At 33.3% G+C, this 24,197-nt stretch overlaps 1 protein-coding gene across 3 annotated transcripts; it reads right to left on the minus strand.

Moving 5' to 3' along the window:
- Positions 1 to 737: 737 nt before the first annotated feature.
- LOC114333851 (chitotriosidase-1) lies at positions 738 to 22,644 on the minus strand. 3 transcript variants are annotated; one of them, XM_028283844.2, is made up of 7 exons: positions 22,493 to 22,644; positions 21,936 to 22,094; positions 20,675 to 20,886; positions 19,922 to 20,040; positions 18,013 to 18,304; positions 9,339 to 9,455; positions 738 to 950 (listed from the first exon to the last, which is right to left on the minus strand). In XM_028283844.2, the coding sequence occupies exons 1-7, from the start codon at positions 22,566 to 22,568 to the stop codon at positions 819 to 821; spliced, it is 1,107 nt and encodes a 368-aa protein (XP_028139645.1). In that variant the 5' UTR covers positions 22,569 to 22,644; the 3' UTR covers positions 738 to 818. The 3 variants fall into 3 exon arrangements, 2 of the variants coding, with proteins under 2 accessions (XP_028139645.1, XP_028139646.1); XR_003653016.2 differs by having other exon boundaries at positions 919 to 950; positions 18,017 to 18,304; XM_028283845.2 differs by lacking the exon at positions 21,936 to 22,094 and having other exon boundaries at positions 22,493 to 22,641.
- Positions 22,645 to 24,197: the final 1,553 nt, after the last annotated feature.

Below are 24,197 nucleotides of genomic sequence, written 5' to 3' on the forward strand. Positions count from 1 at the left end.
TCTAAATGTTTTTGGCCTGGATCTTGCGCACCAAAAACAAGTTTATTAATAGCAAGCTGAAAATTTGTTAATAGCTTTACGGTGTCTAGTGGGACAAACTTGATGTATGAGAACACTGGAACAGAGAACGTTTTAATTGTGGAACGTGTCATCCTGACAAGTTTATGATTGTGAAAACTAGCAGGTAGTTTTCAAGTTTATTCAATAGCAAACTTTATACAATATATGAAAAAATGTTTGTCCGACAAATATGTTGGATATTTTAATAAGTCCGACACGTAGAACATGTCAAATGACAGGAATTATGTTGGTGGTAAATAGCAGTCTGATTTTTGCATGAGAGTTTGCATGAGAGGTAACAAATCAATTGGAAGTTCTGTCCGACAACATACATGAGACTTTTTCGTAGTCTGATGTTCGAAACCTGTAACCTGTTCCACAATTAAAACTTCCCCTGTTCCACTGTTCCCGTACATCAAAGTTTGTCCGACTAGACACCATTAAGCTATTAACAAATTTTCAGCTTGCTGTTATTAAACTTTTTTTTGGTACGCGGGATCCACGCCTATAAAATAAAATATGTACTTACTGAATTATTTTACATTTTATCTTTAAATCAAAATTATTCAGTTGTGTAGCTATAATTCTTTCTATTTATAGTGTTCCTTTTGTCTTCTCTTACTTTAAAAAAAGTTATTATGCACCTTCCATCAAAAACAGGGATTCAAAAACATACAACTTTTTAAAATTTTATTAAACTGTAGTTGTTGGAAAATATTTTACAGTGAGGTGTTGATAAATTATACTGAAATAAAGTATCAATCATTTAATAAATAATGGTTTACAGTTCGCAACAAGGATTGCTTTTGGCCACATTCACCATTTATGTCATCTTGACCAATTTGCCAGATCATTGCACCAGCAACATTTTGGGATTTTATGTATTTGACCTAAAAAATGTTTTAATAAAAAATATCCTTTAAAAGTAATGATATTTTTATAAAATACTTATTAAAAGAATTAAGCAATTATGTAGAATGGACCAAATATTTGGCATCTTTCGGTATAATATACAGGGTGTCCCAAAAAGATTGGTCATAAATTACACCGCACATTCTGGGGTCAAAAATAGTTCGATTGAACCTAACTTTCCTTAGTACAAATGTGCTCATAAAAAAAGTTACAGCCCTTTGAAGTTTCAAAATGAAAACCGATTTTTTTCAATATTTCGAAAACTATTAAAGATTTTTTATTGAAAACGGACTTGTATTATTCTTATGTCATATACATCTTAAAACAAAATTATAGTAAAATTTGTCCACCCCATAAATATTTTACGGCGGGGGTTTTGTTCCCTTAAACCCCTCCAAACTTTTGTCTACGTTCCAATTAATTCATTATTGTGGTACCGTTAGTTAAACACAACGTTTCTAAAACTTTTTCATCTCCTAGTATTTTTTCGATAAGCCAGTTTTTATCGAGATGCGGCTTCTTTTTTAATATAATTACATAAAAATTTTCTGTTGGTTTTGCTCTTTTACCCCCCAAATGTTTGTGTACGTTCCAATTAAACTATTATTGTGGTATCATTAGTTAAACACAGTGTTTCTAAAACTTTTTTGTCTCTTAATCTTTTTTGATAAGTCACCTTTTATCGAGACTTCTTTTTCAAAATATATCTAAAAATGTAAATTATAAATAAATTTTCAGATTATTAACAGGTCTCCATAATCTTACTTTTAACCATATACAAATACATATGTGGTGTATTCGTCAAATATTCAAAATATCTCGATAAACACTGGCTTATCGAAAAAGTACTAGGAGGCAAAAAAGTTTTAACAACATTGTGTTTAACTAATGGTAACACAATATTAATTTAATTGGAACGTACACAAAAGTTTGGGCGGGTTTAAGGGAAAAAACCCCCATAAAATTTTTATGGGGTGCACAAATTTCACTTTAATTTTTTTTAAGATGTTGCTGCCAAAAGAATGCCACATGTCCATTTTCAATAAAAAATCTCTAAGAGTTTTCGATATATGAAAAAAAAACGATTTTCATTTTGTAGTTTCAAATGCAGTGACTTTGTTTGTGTGCACTATTGTATATAGGTATGTGAGGTTCAATCAACCTATTCTTGACCCCGTAATCTGTGGTATAATTTATGACCAATCTTTTCGGGACACCCTGTATATTTTAGGAATTGTTTCTAATGGAGATGGGTACCAAAACAATAATTCTATATATAGAATTATTGTTTTGGTACTTATCTCCTTTAGAAACAATTCCCAAAATCCAAAAACCTAGTGGTACCATCTCTAATATTATATGTGAACTAACTTGCTGATTTGCGAAGAAAGCTGCTTTACTTTCAGTATTATTCATAGAAAAACTTGATTAGTTAACAATAGATAATGCTTATATACCTATTATAGTATCCTATTTTACTTAAAATCAGGTCCGAGACACTACATAATTTTCAGGCCCCCTTGATTGATATTAAGTTTCTTAATTGTTCTAAGACCACAGTTGACAAATTTGAAAATTTATTTTGTTTTATTGCAATAAAAATTTTTTTTGGTGATCTTTCCGGCCCCATTAAAATGCGGGCCCGAGGCAGGTGCCTCACCGGCCTAGTGCTAAAATAGGCCCTGTTTATAATAGTACCTAAGTATCTACTTATTTAGAAAATATTTTTTTTATTTAAAAAACAGCCGCATCAACTTCGAGTTAATATCGTGCATATACATGGCAGGGATAGATAATCTATAAATTTAATATTAAATTTTGTTTAACAGTTAACTGTTACGTTGGTTCTATAGGACTATGAGGCATCTGATGAGCACTGATGAGGCTTCAGCAGGTCACATTGGTCTGATGAGGCCAACATATCGCCTTGTGAGAACAATAGTGACGAAACTTCAAAATGAACATTTAGAGATAATCGTATTTGAAGTTTTGATGAAACTGCTAAACAGTATAACTGACTTATAGGTAATCATTTTGCAAAATTTTTCTAATAATGTGCTTTCTAGATATGTAAACCAATTAATAGATGTAAGTTTATTTGAAGAAAAGATGGATATTGTATTTATTTTTGATTTTTTTTTCTGCGTTACGCCATTATTGCATTATCGAAGGTGTTTAATTTGATGTTTCGCCACTATACTTTAATACTACTATACTACAACAGTTTAGTTTCTGTTTTAAATAATTAAAAAATTTACTTTTAAAAATAAATTAAACGCATCAAATAAAATATTTTATTGTACACACCAGTTATGCGCAAAATGAAACTAAAGTACAATAGAAAAATAACAAAATAAGATCTTAAGTAATAATTATGAAAACGATAAACATGATAAAAGATCAAAAGTAAGCAAAAGAACTATGAATAGTAAAATTAAATTCATCATTTCACTTACGTATGTTTCGTATTTCAAACTACTAAAGAAATGATTGTGGATAGAAGGAATTGATTTATTTTGTAAGACTTCTTTTTAGAAATGAATATTGGTTCTTGATAGTTTGAGATTAATCAATACTGATCCAAAGTGGATAGACGCTTTCTTGGTTTGCTATTTCTAAGTACCTAAGAACGATTGAAACTGAGTTTCTCTGTAAGAAGTTTTTTAAAAAGAACATAAAAGCAAAAAACGACCACACAGACAAAAGTGCTCATTCGCCACTATTGCACATTGTACTACTATCTTTAATAAAATACTAAATATTTCAAATACATGTAGGCACGGCGTAATTACAGATTCGCCAGTATTGATATAAAGTTTGGCGTGCTTTCGTCGTTAATGCATCAAAATATTTGACAAATTCACAATACCATAAAGACTTGTAGGCGCCCTCTAGTAATAAGGAAATTAAATAATTGTTAGCCGATATTGCACATAAAAGAGGGCATATTTAGATGTCGATTAATGGACTTAACTCAAAAACGTTAATTTTCGAGTTTCGCCACTATTGTTCTCACTAGGCGATATATTTTGCCTTATTAGGACATGTTGTTCCCATAGGATTATACTTTTCACATTTTGATACTTTACTATTTGCTTTTTAAAATCGGTCACTGCCATATTTTCTCCGGTTACAAGCTGTTATAGAATACAGAACATAAGAATTCACCATAGATGTCGTTAATAAAAGTTCGAAATTTTTCCTGTTTTTAGCTTGGTATTTATCACTTCAAAAACCTCCTAAAAACGCCTTTATGGAAAAGAACAGTAGTAAATCAAAATGATTGGAGAAGCTTGCTTTATGGTTACCCATACTGAAAGAGGAAGTCAATAGAAAGAAAATACCACGATTAGTACGTCAATAACATATCGAGTTAGTACATATTTTATATTTTAGTATTGCTTATATATCTACGTATTATTAATATTATTTATAATTTAAACAACATATATATTATATATTAAAGTCAGAATTTGGTATTAGTTTTGAGAGTAAACTAAATGTAAGACCAAATACTTACGATGTCGGGATAGTATCACGAGGTATTTTCCTGGTTTTTCCTCGTGATTTGCTATGGAATCTCTAGCGCATGTGGTTGTCTTTTTAAAGACAGATCACATGTTATGATTTTTTTGTGACGGATATTCTTGAGTTGGGATTGATTTCATGTAATCGAATGAACTATCTTTTAGTAAAGTCGTCCCAGGAACGCAACTCATAAATATTGGCGATATCATTTTAAAGTCTTCTACTTTAAAATGTATAATATATGTCTGAATTGCCGATATAAATGAGCCAGATTAAATAAATTATTAGAAGAATTTTTTACTAAGCAACAACATTTTTGTTTAATTTAGTAGTATTTTGTATTTTGACGACACCCGATATTTGGGCGTCGAAACGTTAATAAAATTATTTTTTTGAATTTAATTGTGGCTTATTTCCCATCTAAATAGTTCATTATCAGAATGCACATTGTTATGCAAAATATTCCCACCACCTCATAATTTCCAAAACACAATTATTATAAAATAAATTTACCTACTTAGTTTGCAGTTTTTATTTAATTAAAAATAGGAGCGTTAAAAATGGTACTTTAAAGCACTAGTGCTTTAAAATTTTTATGGCACTGCAGTTAAAAGTGAATTGTCAAATTGTTAAACATCAAAATATTTATATTTCTTTTATTAACATTAATATTAATAGTACAACCTGCGAAATTTGAAAAAGGTGGTTTAAAAGGTTTTTTAAAATTTAAATTAAACTGTATTATTGCATTTTTAACACGTTTGTAGAAAAAACAAGTTTATGTAACGGTATAATATTTTCGCTAAGAATTTTTAGACATTTCCCTCGAGTGTAGACAACCATTTCTACCTTTACGGGTCATAGGTTTTATGGTTTCAGCAATTAACAAAAATATTGTATTTTATAAATTTATAACGTTTGTAGAAAAAATATTGTATGATATACGTGTTAAAAAGTACATTTTTAAGACACTCATGTGAATTAAAGAATTCGCTTCGCTCATTCTGCAAACTTTCACATGCGTGCCTTAAAATTGTACTTTTAACACTTATATTATATCATAAATAACTATTAAAACGCTGTGTGATTATCGGGCGCCAGATTTTTTTGGTGGGCTGTGTATATCGAGCAGAATAAAATGCTAATGGCGACTTTAATTTAATAATTTTTTTATAAAGAAATTGAGCAAATATATCGATAGCTTAATATGAAAGCATTATAAGTATAAGAGTTCCTTACATTAAATTATAATTATAGCAGATGCAAATATTTGAATTATTGATAGTTTCTAGTTAATGCAAAAAAGATAAAAACAAAACAGTAGTTATTATAGCATTAAATTTTAATGAACGCATACAGATGAAACATAATTTTGAGTCGTCTTTAACCCATAAGATGTCTTAGGCCGTCCGCACATGGGTCGATCGAAGACACGTCTCTAAGTTCGCGCGTCTTGTACGAACCCTGCGGCACAAGCGATTGCTCCCCGCACACTTGTCGATTCAGTTTGCTCACATCTTCCAACCAGGGAGAACGCATTTTTTATATATTAACCAAAACGACTATTTCGATCTGTAAAAAGTACGGTATTGTTACATTTTTAGTATAATTTGTATACAATGAGCATTATACAATTGAGGCCATTTTTCTACTTCCCCAACGAATTTTATAATAAACACCTAGAAACAAAAGTTTAATGTTTTCAGAATTTTATATTACAAACAATATATTTCCACAAAGCTAGTGGGTAGTACTACAATCAACGAACGTAGCATGCACCGATCTTTAAATAAAACTAAAATTTAATAACTAAAATGACTAAAAATAAAATAACCTATATGACTGGAAACGTGCGTCTCGCTCGAAATTTCTCGTGCACTACGGATCGCAAGAGACGAGAGTCGTACAAGACGAGAAGATTTGCAATCCTAAACGCTCCGTGTACGGAGCTCAATGCCACAACGAAGGAACATGACTGGCGGGGAGAGACCTACGCGGCTGGAATCGAGTCGAGTAGTTCGAGCGTCGCCCCATGTGCGGGGCGGCCTTAGTGGTTACTTTGGCAAGAAACGCGTGTAAATGATTATTAACCGCTTCAAAATCAAATGACAAATTGATTGTTTTCCTTTAGTTATCGTCCATCTTTGATATTTTGAGTCTGTCGGAAATGAATTTTGCGAATTCTGTTGTGGATTTTTGTGTTCGCCTTTGGCACTTGCCTATATAGTCGGAGAGATAGAAGCGGATTTTGTGCGTGATAAGTAATATGGAAAAACTATATGCGAATATGTTGAACTAGTTGTGTACATTACTTTCCCCAACGGCCGGAAACCAGAGTGGGGGCCGAGGGTAGATATAAGGGGTCAAAGACGCGGTTTTTATTATTTTTTTTTGTGACGCTCTTGATAGAGATGCACCAAAATTTGGAAAGAAGTAGGCCATGACGTAACGAATTAAAATTTCCAGGGGCGGAACGCTGCGTGGCCGACAAAGGGGTGGGCACAGGGGTGAATATAAAAATTAAAAGGGTTTTTTTGTGACGTTCCTGATAGAGATCAAAAGCACCAAAATTTGGGAATAAGTAGATCATGACATAACTAAGTAAAATCCCCAGAGCCGGAAACCAGAGTGGGAGACGAGGGTAGTAATAAGGGATCAAAGCGCGGGTTTTACTATTTTTTTTCTGACGCTCATAATCAAGATGAGAGTGCACCAAAATTTGTGAATAACTAGTTCATGACGTAACTAAGTAAAACACCCAGGGGCGGAACGCTGCTTTTGGGGACAAAGGGGTAGGGGCAGGGGTGAATATATAAATTATAAGGGGTATTTTGTGACGTTCGTGATAGAGATAATGCACCAACATATAAAGTTGAATTATGTGAGCACTTTTTAAGAGCACAATATATAACAAATATTTGGCTAAATAAGTCATTTCCAACAGTACTCATTCCTACTGATTATGGATGGAAACTGGCTGATGATAATTCCTATAAATTTAATTGGTTTAAAGGCCCACAGTTGCCAGAATCTATTCGAGATATTGTTATAGGGGATGATGAGTCTGAAAATGAGATGGATGATTTTGAGTGTGAAAGTGATGAAAATGATGATAATACATAACGATTCTGATGATAATTATATTAGCGGTGATGATGACTAATGTAATTATATGTATTGCATAAAGTATATCTTTAAGCAAATTTTTGTACATGTTAAAAGGCTATATCAGCGCGCCATCAAGACGAAAAACGCGTTCCAAGATTGCAGCTTCTGTTTTGAATATTTTGTCGAGTTATTTGACACACATATACGTAATATATTAAAGAATGGCGGTACACAGCCCAATTTGAAAAATATGTTATTATGTGGAAATTACTCCAAGTATAATTAAATAAAAGAAGAAAAAAAATTTACACTTTTTTCGAATAAACTTTTTATCCCATGCCTAGATATTGTGTCACATTGAGAAATAGTTACCGTTATCACAATGCCTATTATTACAATATTGTTCTTTCGTCTTTGATAGTGTCACCTACTTCCGACGCACTGTTGCCAAAGGTTCACAAAACTTTCGAAAAACGGTGCGGCAAAACTTTCGCTCGAATTAACATTAATGGCACACTGATGTAGCCCCTTAATACTTGTAGATGTAAATAAAATTATATTTTCCGATGAAAAACCATGAATTATTTTCTAATTTCATCATTGTTTCTATCAATTAATAATAAAAATTTCGAGAACAATAATTATAATTATTTGCATAAATCAATGTTATAAAATTTTTTTTGAAAAATATAAGAAATTTTAATTTTTTCTCTACATTTTTTATAAAAATATTGTGACACCGTTTTTATCAAAGCTAGCTGACCCCACCTAGCTGTACGCCCTTTTGGATTTTGATTCTACAATGAATCAATTGTGCAAGTTACGGACATATTCTCGATGACGAGCATAACCCAAAAATTTTGCGTATTCACCCTTGTCCGCCCCTGGAGATTTTATTTAGTTTTTTCATAATCTACTTATTCCCAAATTTTGGTACGCTATGTCGTTAACGAAGATCACAAAAAACCCCTATATTTGCATATTAAACCCTACCCACCACCCCTTTATACCCAAGCAGCGTTCCGCCCCTGGAGATTTTAGTTAGTTATGTCATGATCTACCTATTGCCAAATTTTGGTGTACGATCTCGATCACGAACGTCACAAAAAAACCCTTATAATTTTTATATTCACCTCTGCCCCCACTCATTTGCCCCCCACACAGCGTTCCACCTCTGGAGATTTTACTTAGTTATGCCATAATCTACTTATTCCCAAAGTTTGGGGCACTATCTCGATCAGGAACGTCACAAAAAACCCAATTATAATTTTTTTATTCACCCCTTTGTCGGCCACGCAGGTTTCCGCTCCTGGAGATTTTAATTAGTTACGTCATGACCTACATACTTGTTCCCAAATTTTGGTGCACTATCTCTATCAAGAGCGTCACAAAAAAATAATAAAAACCGCGACTTTGACCCCTTATATCTACCCTCGGCCCCCACTCTGGTTTCCGGCCGTTGGGGAAAGTAATGTACACAACTAGTTCAACATATCCCCATATAGTTTTTTCATATTACCTATCACGCACAAAATCCGCTCCTAGCTCTTAGACTAATACCTAGGTTCTTTTATAATTTAAAAATGTTACAAGGGTACCGTTTTGCATAGATACCCATGTGTTAGTTAAATATATATTTTTTTAATATCTATTTTATATGGTTTATGTTATCTCTTTTATGAATGATAGAAATCAATGTAAATAGAAAAAATATTGTAAACAGTGTATACCTTTTCCATAATTGATTGTTCATTTTCAAAGCTCATCCATTGGTTGTTAAAATATTTGTAAGAAATTTTTTGTTCATCACTCCATACTGTAGTGTAATTTGTATAATTCAGGCAAATCTACAAAATAATGTAAAAAAATATCTAAATTATTACCTCTGTTTTCCAGAAACAAATTTGTGCAATTTTGTATAAATTACATGTAAATACATTAAAATAAACATTAATAAATTAATCAATGGGAAAATGCCCAGTAGCTGGCTGTATACCATAATTAAAAAATCATACAGAAGTAAAAAACTTCATTTGTACAATGGTATAAAAAGTTTATTAAAAAGGTAAAAAAGTAAAAAGGTTGGTCTATGTCCATTGAACTGGCAAGAACCACGATTTTTTATCGAGCATGGAACCATGTTGCCCTTTGAGCACTCCTAACACATAAATTAATCTTTTAACATCGACTTGGAGTCGCTATAAATATTATAGAATTATCATGTAAACCATATTTCTTGATGTTACCATTTTCATAAGGTTGCTAGTTCCATGTACTAGGCAGAACGCACTGAAGATGATCTGATCTAGATCGAAAACGTTTTGCAGATCCTTTTGGATGACTTTTAATAGTTTTTAATAAACTTTTTATATCATTGTACAAATGAAGTTTTTTACTTCTGTATGATTTTTTAATAAATTAATGCCTGCTTGCACCAACAGATCTTAAACGTAAGACGTGCCTTAAAGATCAAATTTCTGCTTCCCACAACGGATTGTCACGTGGATTGCTTAGGCCGCACCTAAATTGGTTCCGTTTTTCTCCGATCAGATCAGATTCGACGTCGGCCGACGTCGGAATAAAAAATAAACCCATATTATTAAATGGGGATGCCTACATTGGATCCGTTTTATCCGATCCGATCAGATCAGATCAGATCCGACGTCGGCCGACGTCGGAATAAAAAATAGACCAATATTATTAAATGGGGGTGCCTACATTGGATCCGTTTTTCTCCGATCCGATCCGATCAGATCAGATCAGATCCGATATCGGCCGACGCGTCGGGAGTAGCTTCTCCTATTCTCATCGAGAAGTGGTTAGTTTCATTCCGGTTTTTGCATATAAAGTAATTGAATTTTTTGTTTTAACTATTTCATCAACAATAAATAGAAATAAATCAACATTAATAAATAGCATCCAAATCTTAATATTTAATTTTGTAAAATGTATCTCTACAAGGTAAATATTTTATAATGTTGTCTTGAATATAATGGTTACAAAATCTCTTTATTTACACAGGTAGAAAATTTAATACCTCTAGCACATAACAGGAAACAATTATTGTTCCCTAATCTATACCTCTATGTAGGTAAATAGTTTTATTGGGATGGTCAATTTCACTTTGGTTATAAAATTGCTACGGGTACTATAATGTGTCTTTGAAATTGCCGAAAATAATCTTAGATAAAACCGGAAGTATAATTATACTATCTATTATGTGTTACTATATCTTTTTATCTCAGAATATTTTTTAATACGTGCCAACACAAGGCTACATAGTTTGTAATAAATCAATATATTTTTTCTTTTCTCATGAATTATTTTACATTCTTGTGACGAAAAAATAGGAAATAGGATCTTAAATTTATCAGGATAGTTACGTAGATTTTTGTTTATATTAAATTCTCCTGAAGACCTGTCTTTATTAAATTTATGGATTCATCTACGTTTTTTCTACGTCTTTTAAGAACGTTGTTTTCCAACAACAGTCAACACATTACACCTCTTCATCATTGTCGGTGGTCGGTGGTCAGAAGTTAACGGAACCAATGTAAGCACCCTCGCCGGAAAATCGGTCTATATCGGATCTGATCTGATCGTAGAAATACGGATCCAAAATGTTATAATTCGCTGTATAGATGACGGTACATTTCTCACTAATGGATAGAATACATGTCGTGTTCACTATGTCCCTAAGCCAGTTTATGTCTGGGGTTATATTATGACGGGCATTATATTGGGGCTCATCAAATACTCGTAGATTTCTATGTCTAAGAGCAGACATCTTAACCAAATATCTTCTTTTTACAAAAACGTAGTTTTTGCCTACGTGTGGTATGCACTCCATAATGGGATATTTGGCTAAGATCTCTGCACGTCAAGATTTCTTCTCAGTTTACGTTCGATCGATCACCTTTGATACCTACTTCAAAACCAAGAGATAAGAGCGCGCATCGGAAAAGCTAGATCAACCTTCAACCGTATGGGGGCCTTTTTCAAGAGCCATAACCACTCTCTCTGGGCATAAAAGTAAGAATGTTGCGATGTTTGTTTTATGGTGTTAAATCGTGGATCTTCAACGAAGATATGTACAGAAAATTGCAAACATTTGAGATGTTGCTATATCAAAAAATACTAACTGAGGAGATCCTCAGAAAAATGTAGAAGAACCGAGAGGTATTGACCAATATCAAATCTCGAAAGTTAAGATACGTCGGACACATTATGCGAAATGAATCCAGATATGCCCTCCTACAAGCCATCCTGAAAAGGAAAATATTTGAAAAACGAGGTCCAGGAAGAATGGAATAGAATAGAATAGAATAGAATAGAATAGAATAGAATAGAATAGAATAGAATAGAATAGAATAGAATAGAATAGAATAGAATAGAATAGAATAGAATAGAATAGAATAGAATAGAATAGAATAGAATAGAAATATGCTTTATTGTCATGAAAAATTGTACAATTTTATCGACAAAGCTTATAAAAAGTCAAGAAAACAAAACAATAACAATCCAATTTACTAAAATTACATAAATCGTCAATATATTTACAATAATAACAATAATAATGAAGTTAAACAGAAATAATCAATTGCAAAATTTAAGTAAAGTGCAAATGCATAGTCTACCTAGTAATTAATAAGTTTAAAAGTTAAGCTGCTGCATATGACACCCAAATATAGACAAAAAAAATGATAATAAAAATATGACTTGTGCAAAGGGTACTGTAATTTCTTAGTTATTGATTAAGAAAATCTTCTACTGAATAATATGGTCTTTCAGATAGGTAGGCTTTTGTCAGTTTACGGAATTTGGGGAAAGATGCTACAGATTTAAGTTGTAGAGGGAGATGGTTGTAAAGTTTTTTTGCGGAATATAATATAGATTTCTTTATTAACTCAGAGGACGGGGTCGTCATATAGACGTCAAACGTAGAATTCCTCGTGAAGTAGTCATGATTAGGTCTTGGTGGAAAGACATGTAGATATTTACGAATTAAGCAAACAGTTTCTAAAATATACAAAGATGGAAGGGTTACAATTCCGTGATCTTTGAAGTAACTTCTGCAATGTGTTGTTCTTCTGAGGCCAAACAGATATCTAATTGCTCTTTTTTGTAATTTGAAAATAACATCTAATTGGGCAGCTGTACCAGAACCCCAAAAAGGGAGGCAATAACGAAGATGTGACTCGAAGAAAGAAAAATGTGTTATTTTGTAAGATGCTAAATTGAGTTCATTCGAAACAGATCTTATAGCATAGCAAGCTGAAGAGAGTTTCTTCCGTAATAAATCGATATGGAGGGACCATTTAAGGTTGCTGTCTAAAAAAATACCAAGAAATTTTACAGAATCAACGGTACTGATCTGGCTGTTATTAAAAGGTAAGGGTTGAAGAGCTCCGTTATAAGACAATGCTACTGTTTTATCTACGTTAAACGAGAGTAAATTAGAGTCAGACCAGGTTTTTATTGTAAGCAGATCAGAAGTTATAGTAGCATGAAGAGTTGCAATATTTGAGTTGCTCAAAGTGATACTGGTATCATCAGCAAAAAGAAAGATTTTTTCATCGATTTTTAAACTAGTGTTGTCATTAATAAAGATAAGGAAAAGTAGAGGACCCAATACCGAACCTTGAGGTACCCCACATACAATGTTCTCGAGACTAGAGTCTGTATCATTTGCTCTAACCAGTTGTTTCCTATCATCCAAGTAAGATTGGAACCAATCTAAAGAAATACCTCGAATTCCGTAGAAATTTAGTTTTTTTATCAAAATGTTATGATTTACACAATCAAAAGCTTTGGCGTAGTCACAAAAAATGGTGTCAGTGTGAAGATTATTGTTCAGTGCTTGATAAACCTCATGTAGTACAGAAAAGATGGCATCAGTGGTGCATTTATTATTTAAAAAGCCGAACTGATTTTGTGATAAAATGTTGTTTTCAACTAGAAAGGACATAAGTCGGGCTTTTATGAGTCTCTCAATAATTTTGGAGAGTACCGGTAGTAGTGCAATAGGTCTATAATTGCAGGTATTAGATATTTCACTACCCTTATTAAGAGGAATAATGATGGCTGTCTTCAGGTACTCTGGAAATTTACCTTTCTCAAAGGAATCATTAATTAGTGAGATGAGGACTTCTAACACATTTTCTGGGAGATTAGAAAAAATTTGTATCGATAGACCATCAGTACTACAGGAAGATTTGCTTTTGATACTATTGATTGTTTGGATCAGTTCAGATTTATCGACTGGTTTTATAAAGAATGAATTCGAGACATTTCTTGAATTAGGGAGATAGGCAATGGTATCTTGTTGTGGCAAAATAGTTGATGTAATATTTTTACTCACATTAACAAAGTATTCATTTAGATTTTCAGGGTCTGGAAGGGAAATTGTTTGAGCAGTGTGGGTTTTATTTCGAAGATCGTTTATTATGGACCAAGTTTCTTTTGCAACACTTTTTGAGCTTCCCAGACGGTTATGGTAGTAGTCTTTTTAGCTGATTTTATAAGTTTAAGACAGGTTGCACTTGGTGATATATTCAGTGATAGAGACGTTATTAGTAAATTTCCTGATATAGAGAAGAGAACGCATATTCTTGGAAGATATTCGGATACCTTTAGTAGTCCAGGGTTTGCGATGTTTTGGCTTAATTGCAATTAAAGCAAATGCTTTATTGAAGATACAGACAAGCTTATCTAAAAAAGCACTGAAATTATTATCCACTTCCATAGCAGGAAAGAACCACTCAGAGGTTAAGCATAAATTTTGAAAATTACGAAAGTTCTGGGTGGAAAAAATCCTGCCTAAACGTCGGGTCTTCGAGGAGGGTTTGCTTAAGATTTTAAACTTCGTATAAACTGCTTCATGATCAGATAGTCCAGCATTAATAATTGTAGAGTGGACATCAAGGGGTGAAAAATCTGAGACAGTATAATCAATTATGGTAGATGAAGTTTTTGTAATCCTTGTAGGAGAATCAACGTGCATTGTTAGACCATACGATTCAGATATGTTGACCAAGGATATTTGTGTAGCACTAGCAGCAGCATAATCAATGTTAAAGTCCCCGCATAAAATTTTTCTACTTTTATGGGGCAGGTTATCTAACAAATTTAGCAGGTTCCGAAAAAATAGTTCCACGGAAGAGTTAGGTGATCTATAAATGCAAATAATATAAAGATTAAGATTCTTATTGTAAATTAACGAAAACTCAAAGAAGGCTTCACTTAGCAGAAAGTCATATTTTGTTACCGAAGAAAAATCATTGCTCGTAGACAGAATTAGGGTGCCTCCATAAGCTGAGCTTGGACGATCATACCTAGCAATTGTGGTGTATTTTTCTATAAAAAAAGGCTCGTTGACTTCAAGCCAGTGCTCTGTAACCGCAACTACCGGGGGAAATCCTAATTCCTCTAGGAACAAAAATAATTCATCAGTTTTGTATCTTATAGATTATAGAACGAATACTAATCAGAACCATGCTAAAGTTGTTATCACTAAAACAATTTGAGGATTCTAGTCCCTCAGAACACGTCGTGATGTTTAAAAATTTCGTTTTGGAGAGGCAGCGGAATAGTAATTTCGGTGACATTCGCTTGATTTTTGCAGGTGTATAATTCTTTCAGAAGTGAGAAAGGATCTGTAAGTATCAAGATCAGCTTCCACTTCATCTGGACCAATCCCATAGGCACTGCTAAATTCCAGCAGAATTCGTCGTAGATCTTCAGTCTTAGTGGGAAGTCCCTCGGAAGCCAAAAAGAGTTTAACGCTTGTGTTGGTAAATCCATCGTAAAACACTGAAGCTGGTTGGTCGTGTAGATAAGCAAGATGAAGTTTAATGGCTTTTAAGATATCCGGTTTCCTTAATATGGCTAGAAGATATCGACTATTCGAGTTATTGGTTAAGCTAACTCTTGGTGGGGTCAAAGGATCCAGATTTATCGAAGGTTCTAAAGTATCCTTCTTAATGAAATTTATTGGCGAATGGAACGGATTCTTAGATTTACAAACTTCGATGGCCTGCTTGTCTGTACGTATGTTTGTGTTTTCTACTTCATCTTTGTTCTTGCGAGAATTGGTAATTGGATTTTCCAAGGTGACAGGACTTCTGAGATTCTTCGGATTCTTAATAACCACAGAACCTTGTTCAACACTGTGCAGCTTTTTCGCGATGCTGCATATAAGATTAAGATTGCCATGATGATTGCCAACGTTTTTCGAGGATAGGCATATCAAGAAAAAAATTTCTATGAACCTATATTTTTGCAGTAGATACCCTAACCACATGTGGAGTTTGGTTTATATTCCTGATGTAACCGTTATGCTAGCGCCATCACACAGTCCTGTCTGGCACCTCGTTTATTTCTTCTTTGTCTAACACAGAGCTATTTATGAGAATGCAATCCCCTTGTCCCCAGTAAAAATTGTTTCAGTAATCCCTCGTATCAATGTTTTCATTTCCGAGTAATCACATCTAGACAAGGCGAAAACGGCGGGTTCGTTGGAAGAAATATTCCCATGAAATTTTTTTGCATAATCACATTCGTGAGACACCCTAGAATAAGGTTCAAGAAGTCGCCCACGCGAAAAGTGGTCCAATTTTTTTTAACAATTATTTTCTAATCAAATTAAAATCAATGTTTTCGGCCTGGACAATTTTTTTTTATATTTTTCGGACCATTCTGGACAGAAAAGGTCTCTTGTAATTTTTCTCTAAAGTTGATTGTGTTCGAGTTATAAGCAATTTAAAATTTGAAAAACGCAAAATGGCCATTTTTAAAACTTAATACCTCGGTTAAAGATTATTATTATGAAAGTCAGAAAGTGACTAAATCAAATTTAAAGCCCTCCCTTTATGATCCTGAAGAAATTTGTGTCATTAATTTATAACTACTACGCTGTTATTTTTATTTATTAATAATGAGCGGTAAGATCGTATTGACGCGGCTGTAAATGTGAGTGCGAATGAGATGCGCCATTGGACTGCCTGAATGGCATCTCTTTCGCACTCATCATGGACGGCCGCCTAATACGTGCATGGCGCTCATTATTTTTACTTAAAAATAACAACTTAGTAATCAAGTAATGACAAAAATATCTTCAGGAACTAGTAGGGGGCTTTAAACTTTGATTTAGTCACTTTCTGACTTTCATAGTAATAACTTTTAACCGAGTTATTAAACCTTGAAAATCGTCATTTTTCGTTTTTTTCAATTTTAAAATGCTTTTACCTCAAAAACTATCAACTTTAGAGAAAAATTATAAGAAACCTATTTTATCCAGAATAATCCAAAAAACCTAAAAAAAAATTTTTGTCCAGGCCAAAATATTGATTTTTGCAATTTGATTAAAAAAATTTGGACCACTTTTCGCGTGGGCGACTTCTAGAATCTTATTCTGGAATGTCTCACAATTGTGATTATACAAAAAAATCTCATGGGAGTATCTTCTCCAAAGAACCCGCCGTTTTCGCCTTGTCTAATCAATGAATCCTAACTTCATAATCTAACCGGAGCAAAAACTTGTGATATCATTATCCTTAGTATAATAACCCTTATAATATAATTAATATAACATTTTGTACAATTAAATTCTGAATAACGTTATCATTGTTATTAACTTATGGACTATTCCACGAATATACGACTGTCTTAGATTATCGCGACAACGAATATTTTAGTGTGCAAGACAAGAAGTGCAAAAGTAAATGGCTCTAATAATTGTTCCAATAAACAACAATGCATTTTGCAATTTACTTTCGTTCTTCATAATTTGCACAGTAAAATATTCGTTGTCGAGATAATCCACAACAGTCTTATGCTCGTGGAATAGGGTATATAAAGCCACGAACAATAAGTAAACACGAGATTGAATTGTGCGTGTTGTTGATATAGTTTCTTGTGTATAAATACAGACAGGCTAAACACATTACTATTCGTATTTATTATTAGACGTGAATATGGCGAAATAGTGTGATAAAATAGTATTGTTAATTATTGTTGATAGTTATGGTTAGCCACCGTTGCGATATGTAAATATAATTATAAATGGATTGAAATACAGTTTTATTTAATATAAACCAAAGAAGCAGATTAAATACCAACCCTCTGCTTCACCAGTGCAAACTGTTAGACAGAGAGCATGGGCGCATATATAAAAAATTTTAAGGGGGGGGGAGACAGACGTGAAGATGTTGCACATTACATTTTGTATACTTTGGACAATGTATAGTTTAAAGCACCCGGAAAGCTAGGGGGAGGGGGGCACGGCCACCTCTGCCCATGAGTATGGGCGCATATGACTGACAGAATAGGCCATACTCCTTGTAGTGTATTATACGCTACCCCCTGCATTTAAAAATAATATTTTTAATAATTCCAATTATATACCTGCCTGTAAGTTACTGTTTCGGGATTTCCTACCCCAGTTATAGGGGAATGAAGTCCGTGGTTATTTGGATCTGCTATTTTAAGTATACGCCCATAAAAAGGCATTCCAACATTAATTTTGTCTTTTACAGCGCCAGCTCTTAACCAGTTTTGCAGACAAGCAGCTGTATTTCGGCGGTTTCTTTCATCTTCAGTTTCAAGGGAAGAACTAAAAAGTGCTGAATTGTGACCTGTATATTTACTCCATCCTCCATAAAAGACGTAGCACATTAGATTTATCATATCGACGTTTCTGAAATATAAATATACCATATCAATAAAAGGATTAATATTAAAATTGGATTCACCAGGTTTTCAGGATGAACCGCGTTGTTGCATTCTAGGCAGATATTCGCAGTATTGTGTAGAGGGCCGAGTAGTGTAGAGTGTAGTGTCTAGAGCCTCAGAAGACTGAGGCCCTGGAAGCCCTAAAGATGACGTCAGCGAGGATGTCGAAATCTCGACCCAGAAACCAACGACGCGGTTCAATCCGGAAGCCTGGTGAGTCTAAGATTAGTATTAATTATTTTATTGATATTATTTTTCAGTATACAGGGTGGTGAATCGGAAAACGGGCCATAGGAAACTCAATGTAAAATTTTAAACTGTTGAATTCCTGCTTCCCTAATTATGTTACGTCAAAAGTCATGAGAAGTTATTTGTAGAGGATTGAAATCCGTATTAAAAACAGAAGTTACAATTGTTCTATGATTTAAACACATTTCAAAATTTTGAAAAATATAATGTATTTACCGCAGTAGGTATGTGTGGGCATGTTAGGCCACACGTTACTATTTAACTGACAGTGAGCACACTATTGACTGAAGAAAATATCTTCATTATTAATACTTTCTCCTTAACTGAAGGTATCTGATCAACTTTATTGTGTTTTAAACAATAGGGCCTTTCATTCACAGTCATTTGTTTCGAGCTTCTGTCATATCTCGTATAATCCGTGTATATTAATATCATACACAGATTATACAACATATGACAGAAGCTCGAAACAAATGACAATCGATGAAAAGCCCTATAAATGATAAAATAAATAAAGAAATTGACAGTTCAAATTGTTAATATAATAAATTCATTGTCACCGAATGCAATCTTATACCCATTATTACACTGTGTGTGGCGTAACTTTGGCGTATTTCTCTGAAAATTGTATTATATTTTTACAAGATTTTGAATAATTATTGTTCGTAGAACAATATTAACAGTTGTTCTCAATACAGATTTCAATTCTCTACAAATAGTTTCTTATGAATTTTGATGTAAAATAATTAGGGAAGCAGAAATTCAACAGTTTAGAATTTTACATTGAGTTTCCTATGGCCCGTGTTCCAATTCACCACCCGGTATATGATACATACTATGTATATGTTATATGTATAGTATATTATATACAGTTGAGTCCCTGAATATTTACCAGTGCGTCATCATTTAAAGCATACAATAAGTCTGAAATTGAAATTTACTAAACGCAACAGCAAGTGACAGTAAAGCCTGGGTTTCCTCAAAAGCGGCACCAACAAACAGCGACCGTAGCACTGCGATGAATTACGTCAGATTACGGTGATAAATTCAAGGTTCTTCACTGGGGCAATGGAATGTGCAAGCTCAGCAAGCGGTGGCTTCCAACGCATCCTTGGAAACCAACGCTATTATTTTGCATGGTACAGTTTTTTATGATGTCATTCATCGTAGTGTTACGATCGCAGGTTGTCAGCACCGCTTTCGAGGAAACCAGCGCTTAAGTGACTTGCTGTTGCGTTTAGTAAATTTCAATTTCCGACTTATCATCGACTTATTTCGTATGCTTTTTAATGATAATTCACGGGTAAAGATTCAGGGACTCAACTGTACTTACTCTGATATTGCTGTAGCATTATAACCAGGGGTCGGATAAGATTGTAGAGCAACAGTAAGTAAGTACTTTTCTTTCTTTAACGCAAATTGTAGCTCTTTAAGAAGATCTATAAAATTTTCCTAAAAACAATTTAGAAATACCTATTACGACAGATGTTTATATAGAATAGAGTCTATAATGCCTGGCTGCACCAACAGATCTTAAGCTTAAGACGTCCCTTAAGCTCAGCTTATGAAACATACGCGTTACACCATTGAGTCTTAGATCAATTTTCAGCTTGAACCGACGTTAATCCCAAATCCCCATTATTCCCAGCTTAAGTTGCTGTCTGTGTTAAAAGACATAATCTAGGTCATAATCTATAAGCTGAGCTGAGCTAAACTGGAGCTTTTAAGATCTGTTGGTGCAACCAGACATAAATATTATGTAGTAAGACTTTGTAGTAAGATATGTAATAAGAATTTTCATCACGTATTTAATTCTGTCCAATTAGATTATTATTATACTGGGAATCTTCTACCTAAACTATTATAGTGGGAATAATATTTAGGTATTTTGTTTCTGTTTAATTAAGTACAACGACAAATGTTGCGTTTAAGAAAATTGATCATAATAAACTTTTATTTCTGAATCTAATGTCAAATTGTCACGAGGATAACACAAATCGGCAATTTTAATCCAGTGTATTTCTGTAATATTATTTCATGAATAAAACTGTATTTTTTACTGAATTTTTATTAAGAAAGGACTTACTTTATCAACAATATTCGGATGTTCCCAGTCAACATCTACTCCATCAAAACCGTATTTCTTCAGAAAATTTACAGAACTTGTGACAAGGTTTTGCCTTTTTGTAGGATCTGCAGCGACTTGTGCAAACGTTTGGGGCGGAATTTCCCCAAGACTTATTAAAACTTTTAACTTTGGATTTGCCGTCTTTAAGGACAATATTTTTTCAAACATTCCTGCAACAGAAAATGAACATGTGTAAGAATCATAAAGTCATTTTTTCTCAACTCGACTCCACTCTCTTTACTACAACTACTCGCAAATCTCAAACTCCACTTTTCATTTTGAGATATGTAGATATTCGACTATTTTCTATATGTAGTAACCTACTCAAGGAATAACTTTTACTTTTTATCAGCTAAAAAAATAATTTTCAAAATTTGTTTTCTTCTTCTTTTTCTTCAGCCTGTTTGCATCCACTCCTGGACAAAGGCCTCCCGATGAGTTCCTTATTCTTCTCTGTTTTATGCTATTTGGTGCCAGTTTTTTCTCTCATTTTTACTTTGATGTCGTCTAGCCATCCTTTTTGTGGTCTTCCTCTACCACGACTGTGCTCACGTGGTTTCCAATGTACAATGTTTCCACCTTTCGATGTGTTGTCGTGCCACGTGTCCTACCCAGTTCCATTTCATTTGCGAAATTCTTCCAATTACACCTTCCATCTTCGTCCTTCTTCGCAGGTCCTTATTTCGTATATGTTCCCTCAGAGATACTCCTAACATCGCTCGTTTGATCGCCCTCTGTGTCGTTCTCAATCTATTGCCTGACACATCTGATCTGTAAGTGTCATGGTCAAATTTGTTTTGGTTATACAAAAAAAAAGTCAAATAATGAAATCATACGAGATAACCTTGCAAAATTAACAGCAGGGGTCTCCTTTTAAGTAGGTAGATCCCTTCTGTTAATACATCCCCAAATATCTCTTAGATTTGGACTGCATTGAGTCATGGGATTTATTTTTGTAGGTACCATTTTGAAACAAAATTTTGAATTGAAGATCATTTTTACCATTGAAGTTATAGGTTTTTATATAAAATTATGAAACAACTTAGTATTTATTTTTCCAGTTTACCACATTCTGATAGAATTCTGTTGTTTTTTCTTTGATAGTCATGAAAATGTGGCATGACTCAATCTGCAGTTTTTTGAAATAATAATAATAATAAACATAATTGGTGAACGATATATTAAATCAGGCAGAAATTATATTAAAGCTTTACCTTACTTTTATCAATATCTAGTGACTTTCTCCAATGAGTCAAATTTCCATCACCATCAACTTTCACAAAGGCGTAGTTCAAATGAGTGCAGAGTTTCCCATCAAGTGATTCCGGTGGTGCAACATGGAGTCCATATCCACATAAAAAGTAACATACTACATTTTCTACAAATAAAACGCAAATTAAAAATTGTTTATGTTGGATGAATGCCTTGTCCAGCATATGCCATATTGTGAAAGTCTTATTCTCTTTAAAAGCTGTTGTTGGCGTTGTTCAATGGTCGCTACACAACTGGCAGTAGTGCAGTGCAGTGACCAGTGGACAGTGTATTGTCTGGAGCCTCAGGAGGCTGAGATCCTGGAAGCCCTGAAGATGACATCATAGAGGACGTCGAAAGCTCGTCCCTGTGAATATCGACGCGGTTGAATCCGGAAGCCTAATGAGTTAAATTTTAATATTACTTTTTGTAATAATATTGATGTAAGCTTAATTATTGTATTAACGGCGGAAACCTTTTCGAATAATATAACAACCTAATATTTGGATATTAAAATAAACTTACTTGTGGTATTCGAGATTTCAATTGAGGACTTGATATACACAGTGCATAATAAAATTAAAAGCAACATAAAATTCATGATATATTTGATAAACGCCAAATATATATCTTACACGTTGTATCGTTGTATTTGCCTACTAATCTTACTGAAAAGTACACGGTCCGAAAAAAATATTATCAAAGAGGTCATAAAACATTATTGATATAAAATTGTAAATAAAGCTGTTGGAATAATAAACAAAATATAATATACAGTGATGAGCGCGCTAATAATCGGCAAAATAACGCAAAAGATGGAAAACATAATACATTGTGAAGAAAAAAGAGATGAAATTAATTGAGGTGGAAATGATCGATATAAACGTATAAATTAACATTATATTACATAGTTTCCCACTTTATACCTAACCCAAAGGGAAATAAGAAGGAGATCTATGCAAATCAATGAAATTAAAATAAACCGAATACATTTTATAAGGATCAATTGTATAAAAATTCCTATTCCACCAAAATAAGCAAAATTTTAAAATACTGAAGGACAAACTAGTAAGGGCGGAGTCCCATGTATCCGATTTCCGACGTACGTCGATCCGAATGTATTCTCATTGGTCAGAATCGAATCAGAATATTTTCGCGCTGAATTTCATCCGAAATTTTTAACTACGCTTCCGACATCGGGGCCCTGATTCTAAATCAAATTTCGACCAAAAACAAGTCGCTTTCAATATGGCGACTGTCGAAATTATTTGACACGGAGATGAATGAATCATGAATGAATGGCCAAAAGCGAGGTTAGGTTTAGTTTAGATGTGTTTTGTTTATTTCTTGCAAGGAAAACTAAATCAAAAGGTATTATAATATAGCTGGGTTTAATTGAAATTTGCTTGTTTTGAGGAATTAGATAGAATAGTATTAAATTAGAAATATAATAATTGAGAATGTCCACAACATGAATCATCAACTCAATGAAAGATGTGAGGTAATAATCTGGGAAAATTAGTAAAAAACAAGGAAAATTAATTACCAGCTATTTTATTGCTGGACATGCTGAAATCAAATCTTAAGATTTCCTATATTAGTAATATAGCTGTGCAAAGTCCACAGAAAGTGTGCTATTTTGTTTATAAACAAATTAGCACTCCGAAATCTTTTTTTTTATTATTGCTCTATAACTCCGAAAATTTTAACTTTAAACCAAAACACTCACATAAAAATTGACAGTAATTTAATTCTGCACATTGATAATTTATTCCAATTTCCTTCGACGGAAATTTTCTTCGGAAAATTCGGGTTTTCCAAACAAAATCTTTAATTTTCAACTAAAATTTGAGGGAAGTAATTATTTATCAATAATTAAATAATTTGGTGACAGTGACATAAATCTTTTTTGTTATGAGTGTCTTGAAGATATGAAAATTTGTATGTACAAAGAGGACCGGAATTAAAAGGTATCTAATGGTTCAAAGATTAAAATCCTGTTGTTTATAACTCTGTCGCAAATGCCGGTCAAATTTGACCGGTTATACCTGGAATCACTCCTCGCAATTCAATTTGTTTTTCTTCGAAAAGGACACAGAAGCCGTGCTCTTTTGAACAGCGTTAACTTAATTTAATTTAATCTAATATTTTCTGAGGGGTTCTATTTGTTTATAAGCCAAAAAATTGTTTCTTTATAACATTCCTGAGACCGCTCAAATGGTCCAATTTC

This window comes from Diabrotica virgifera, chromosome 2 (assembly GCF_917563875.1).
Source record: "Diabrotica virgifera virgifera chromosome 2, PGI_DIABVI_V3a".
Classification (NCBI taxonomy): domain Eukaryota; kingdom Metazoa; phylum Arthropoda; class Insecta; order Coleoptera; family Chrysomelidae; genus Diabrotica; species Diabrotica virgifera.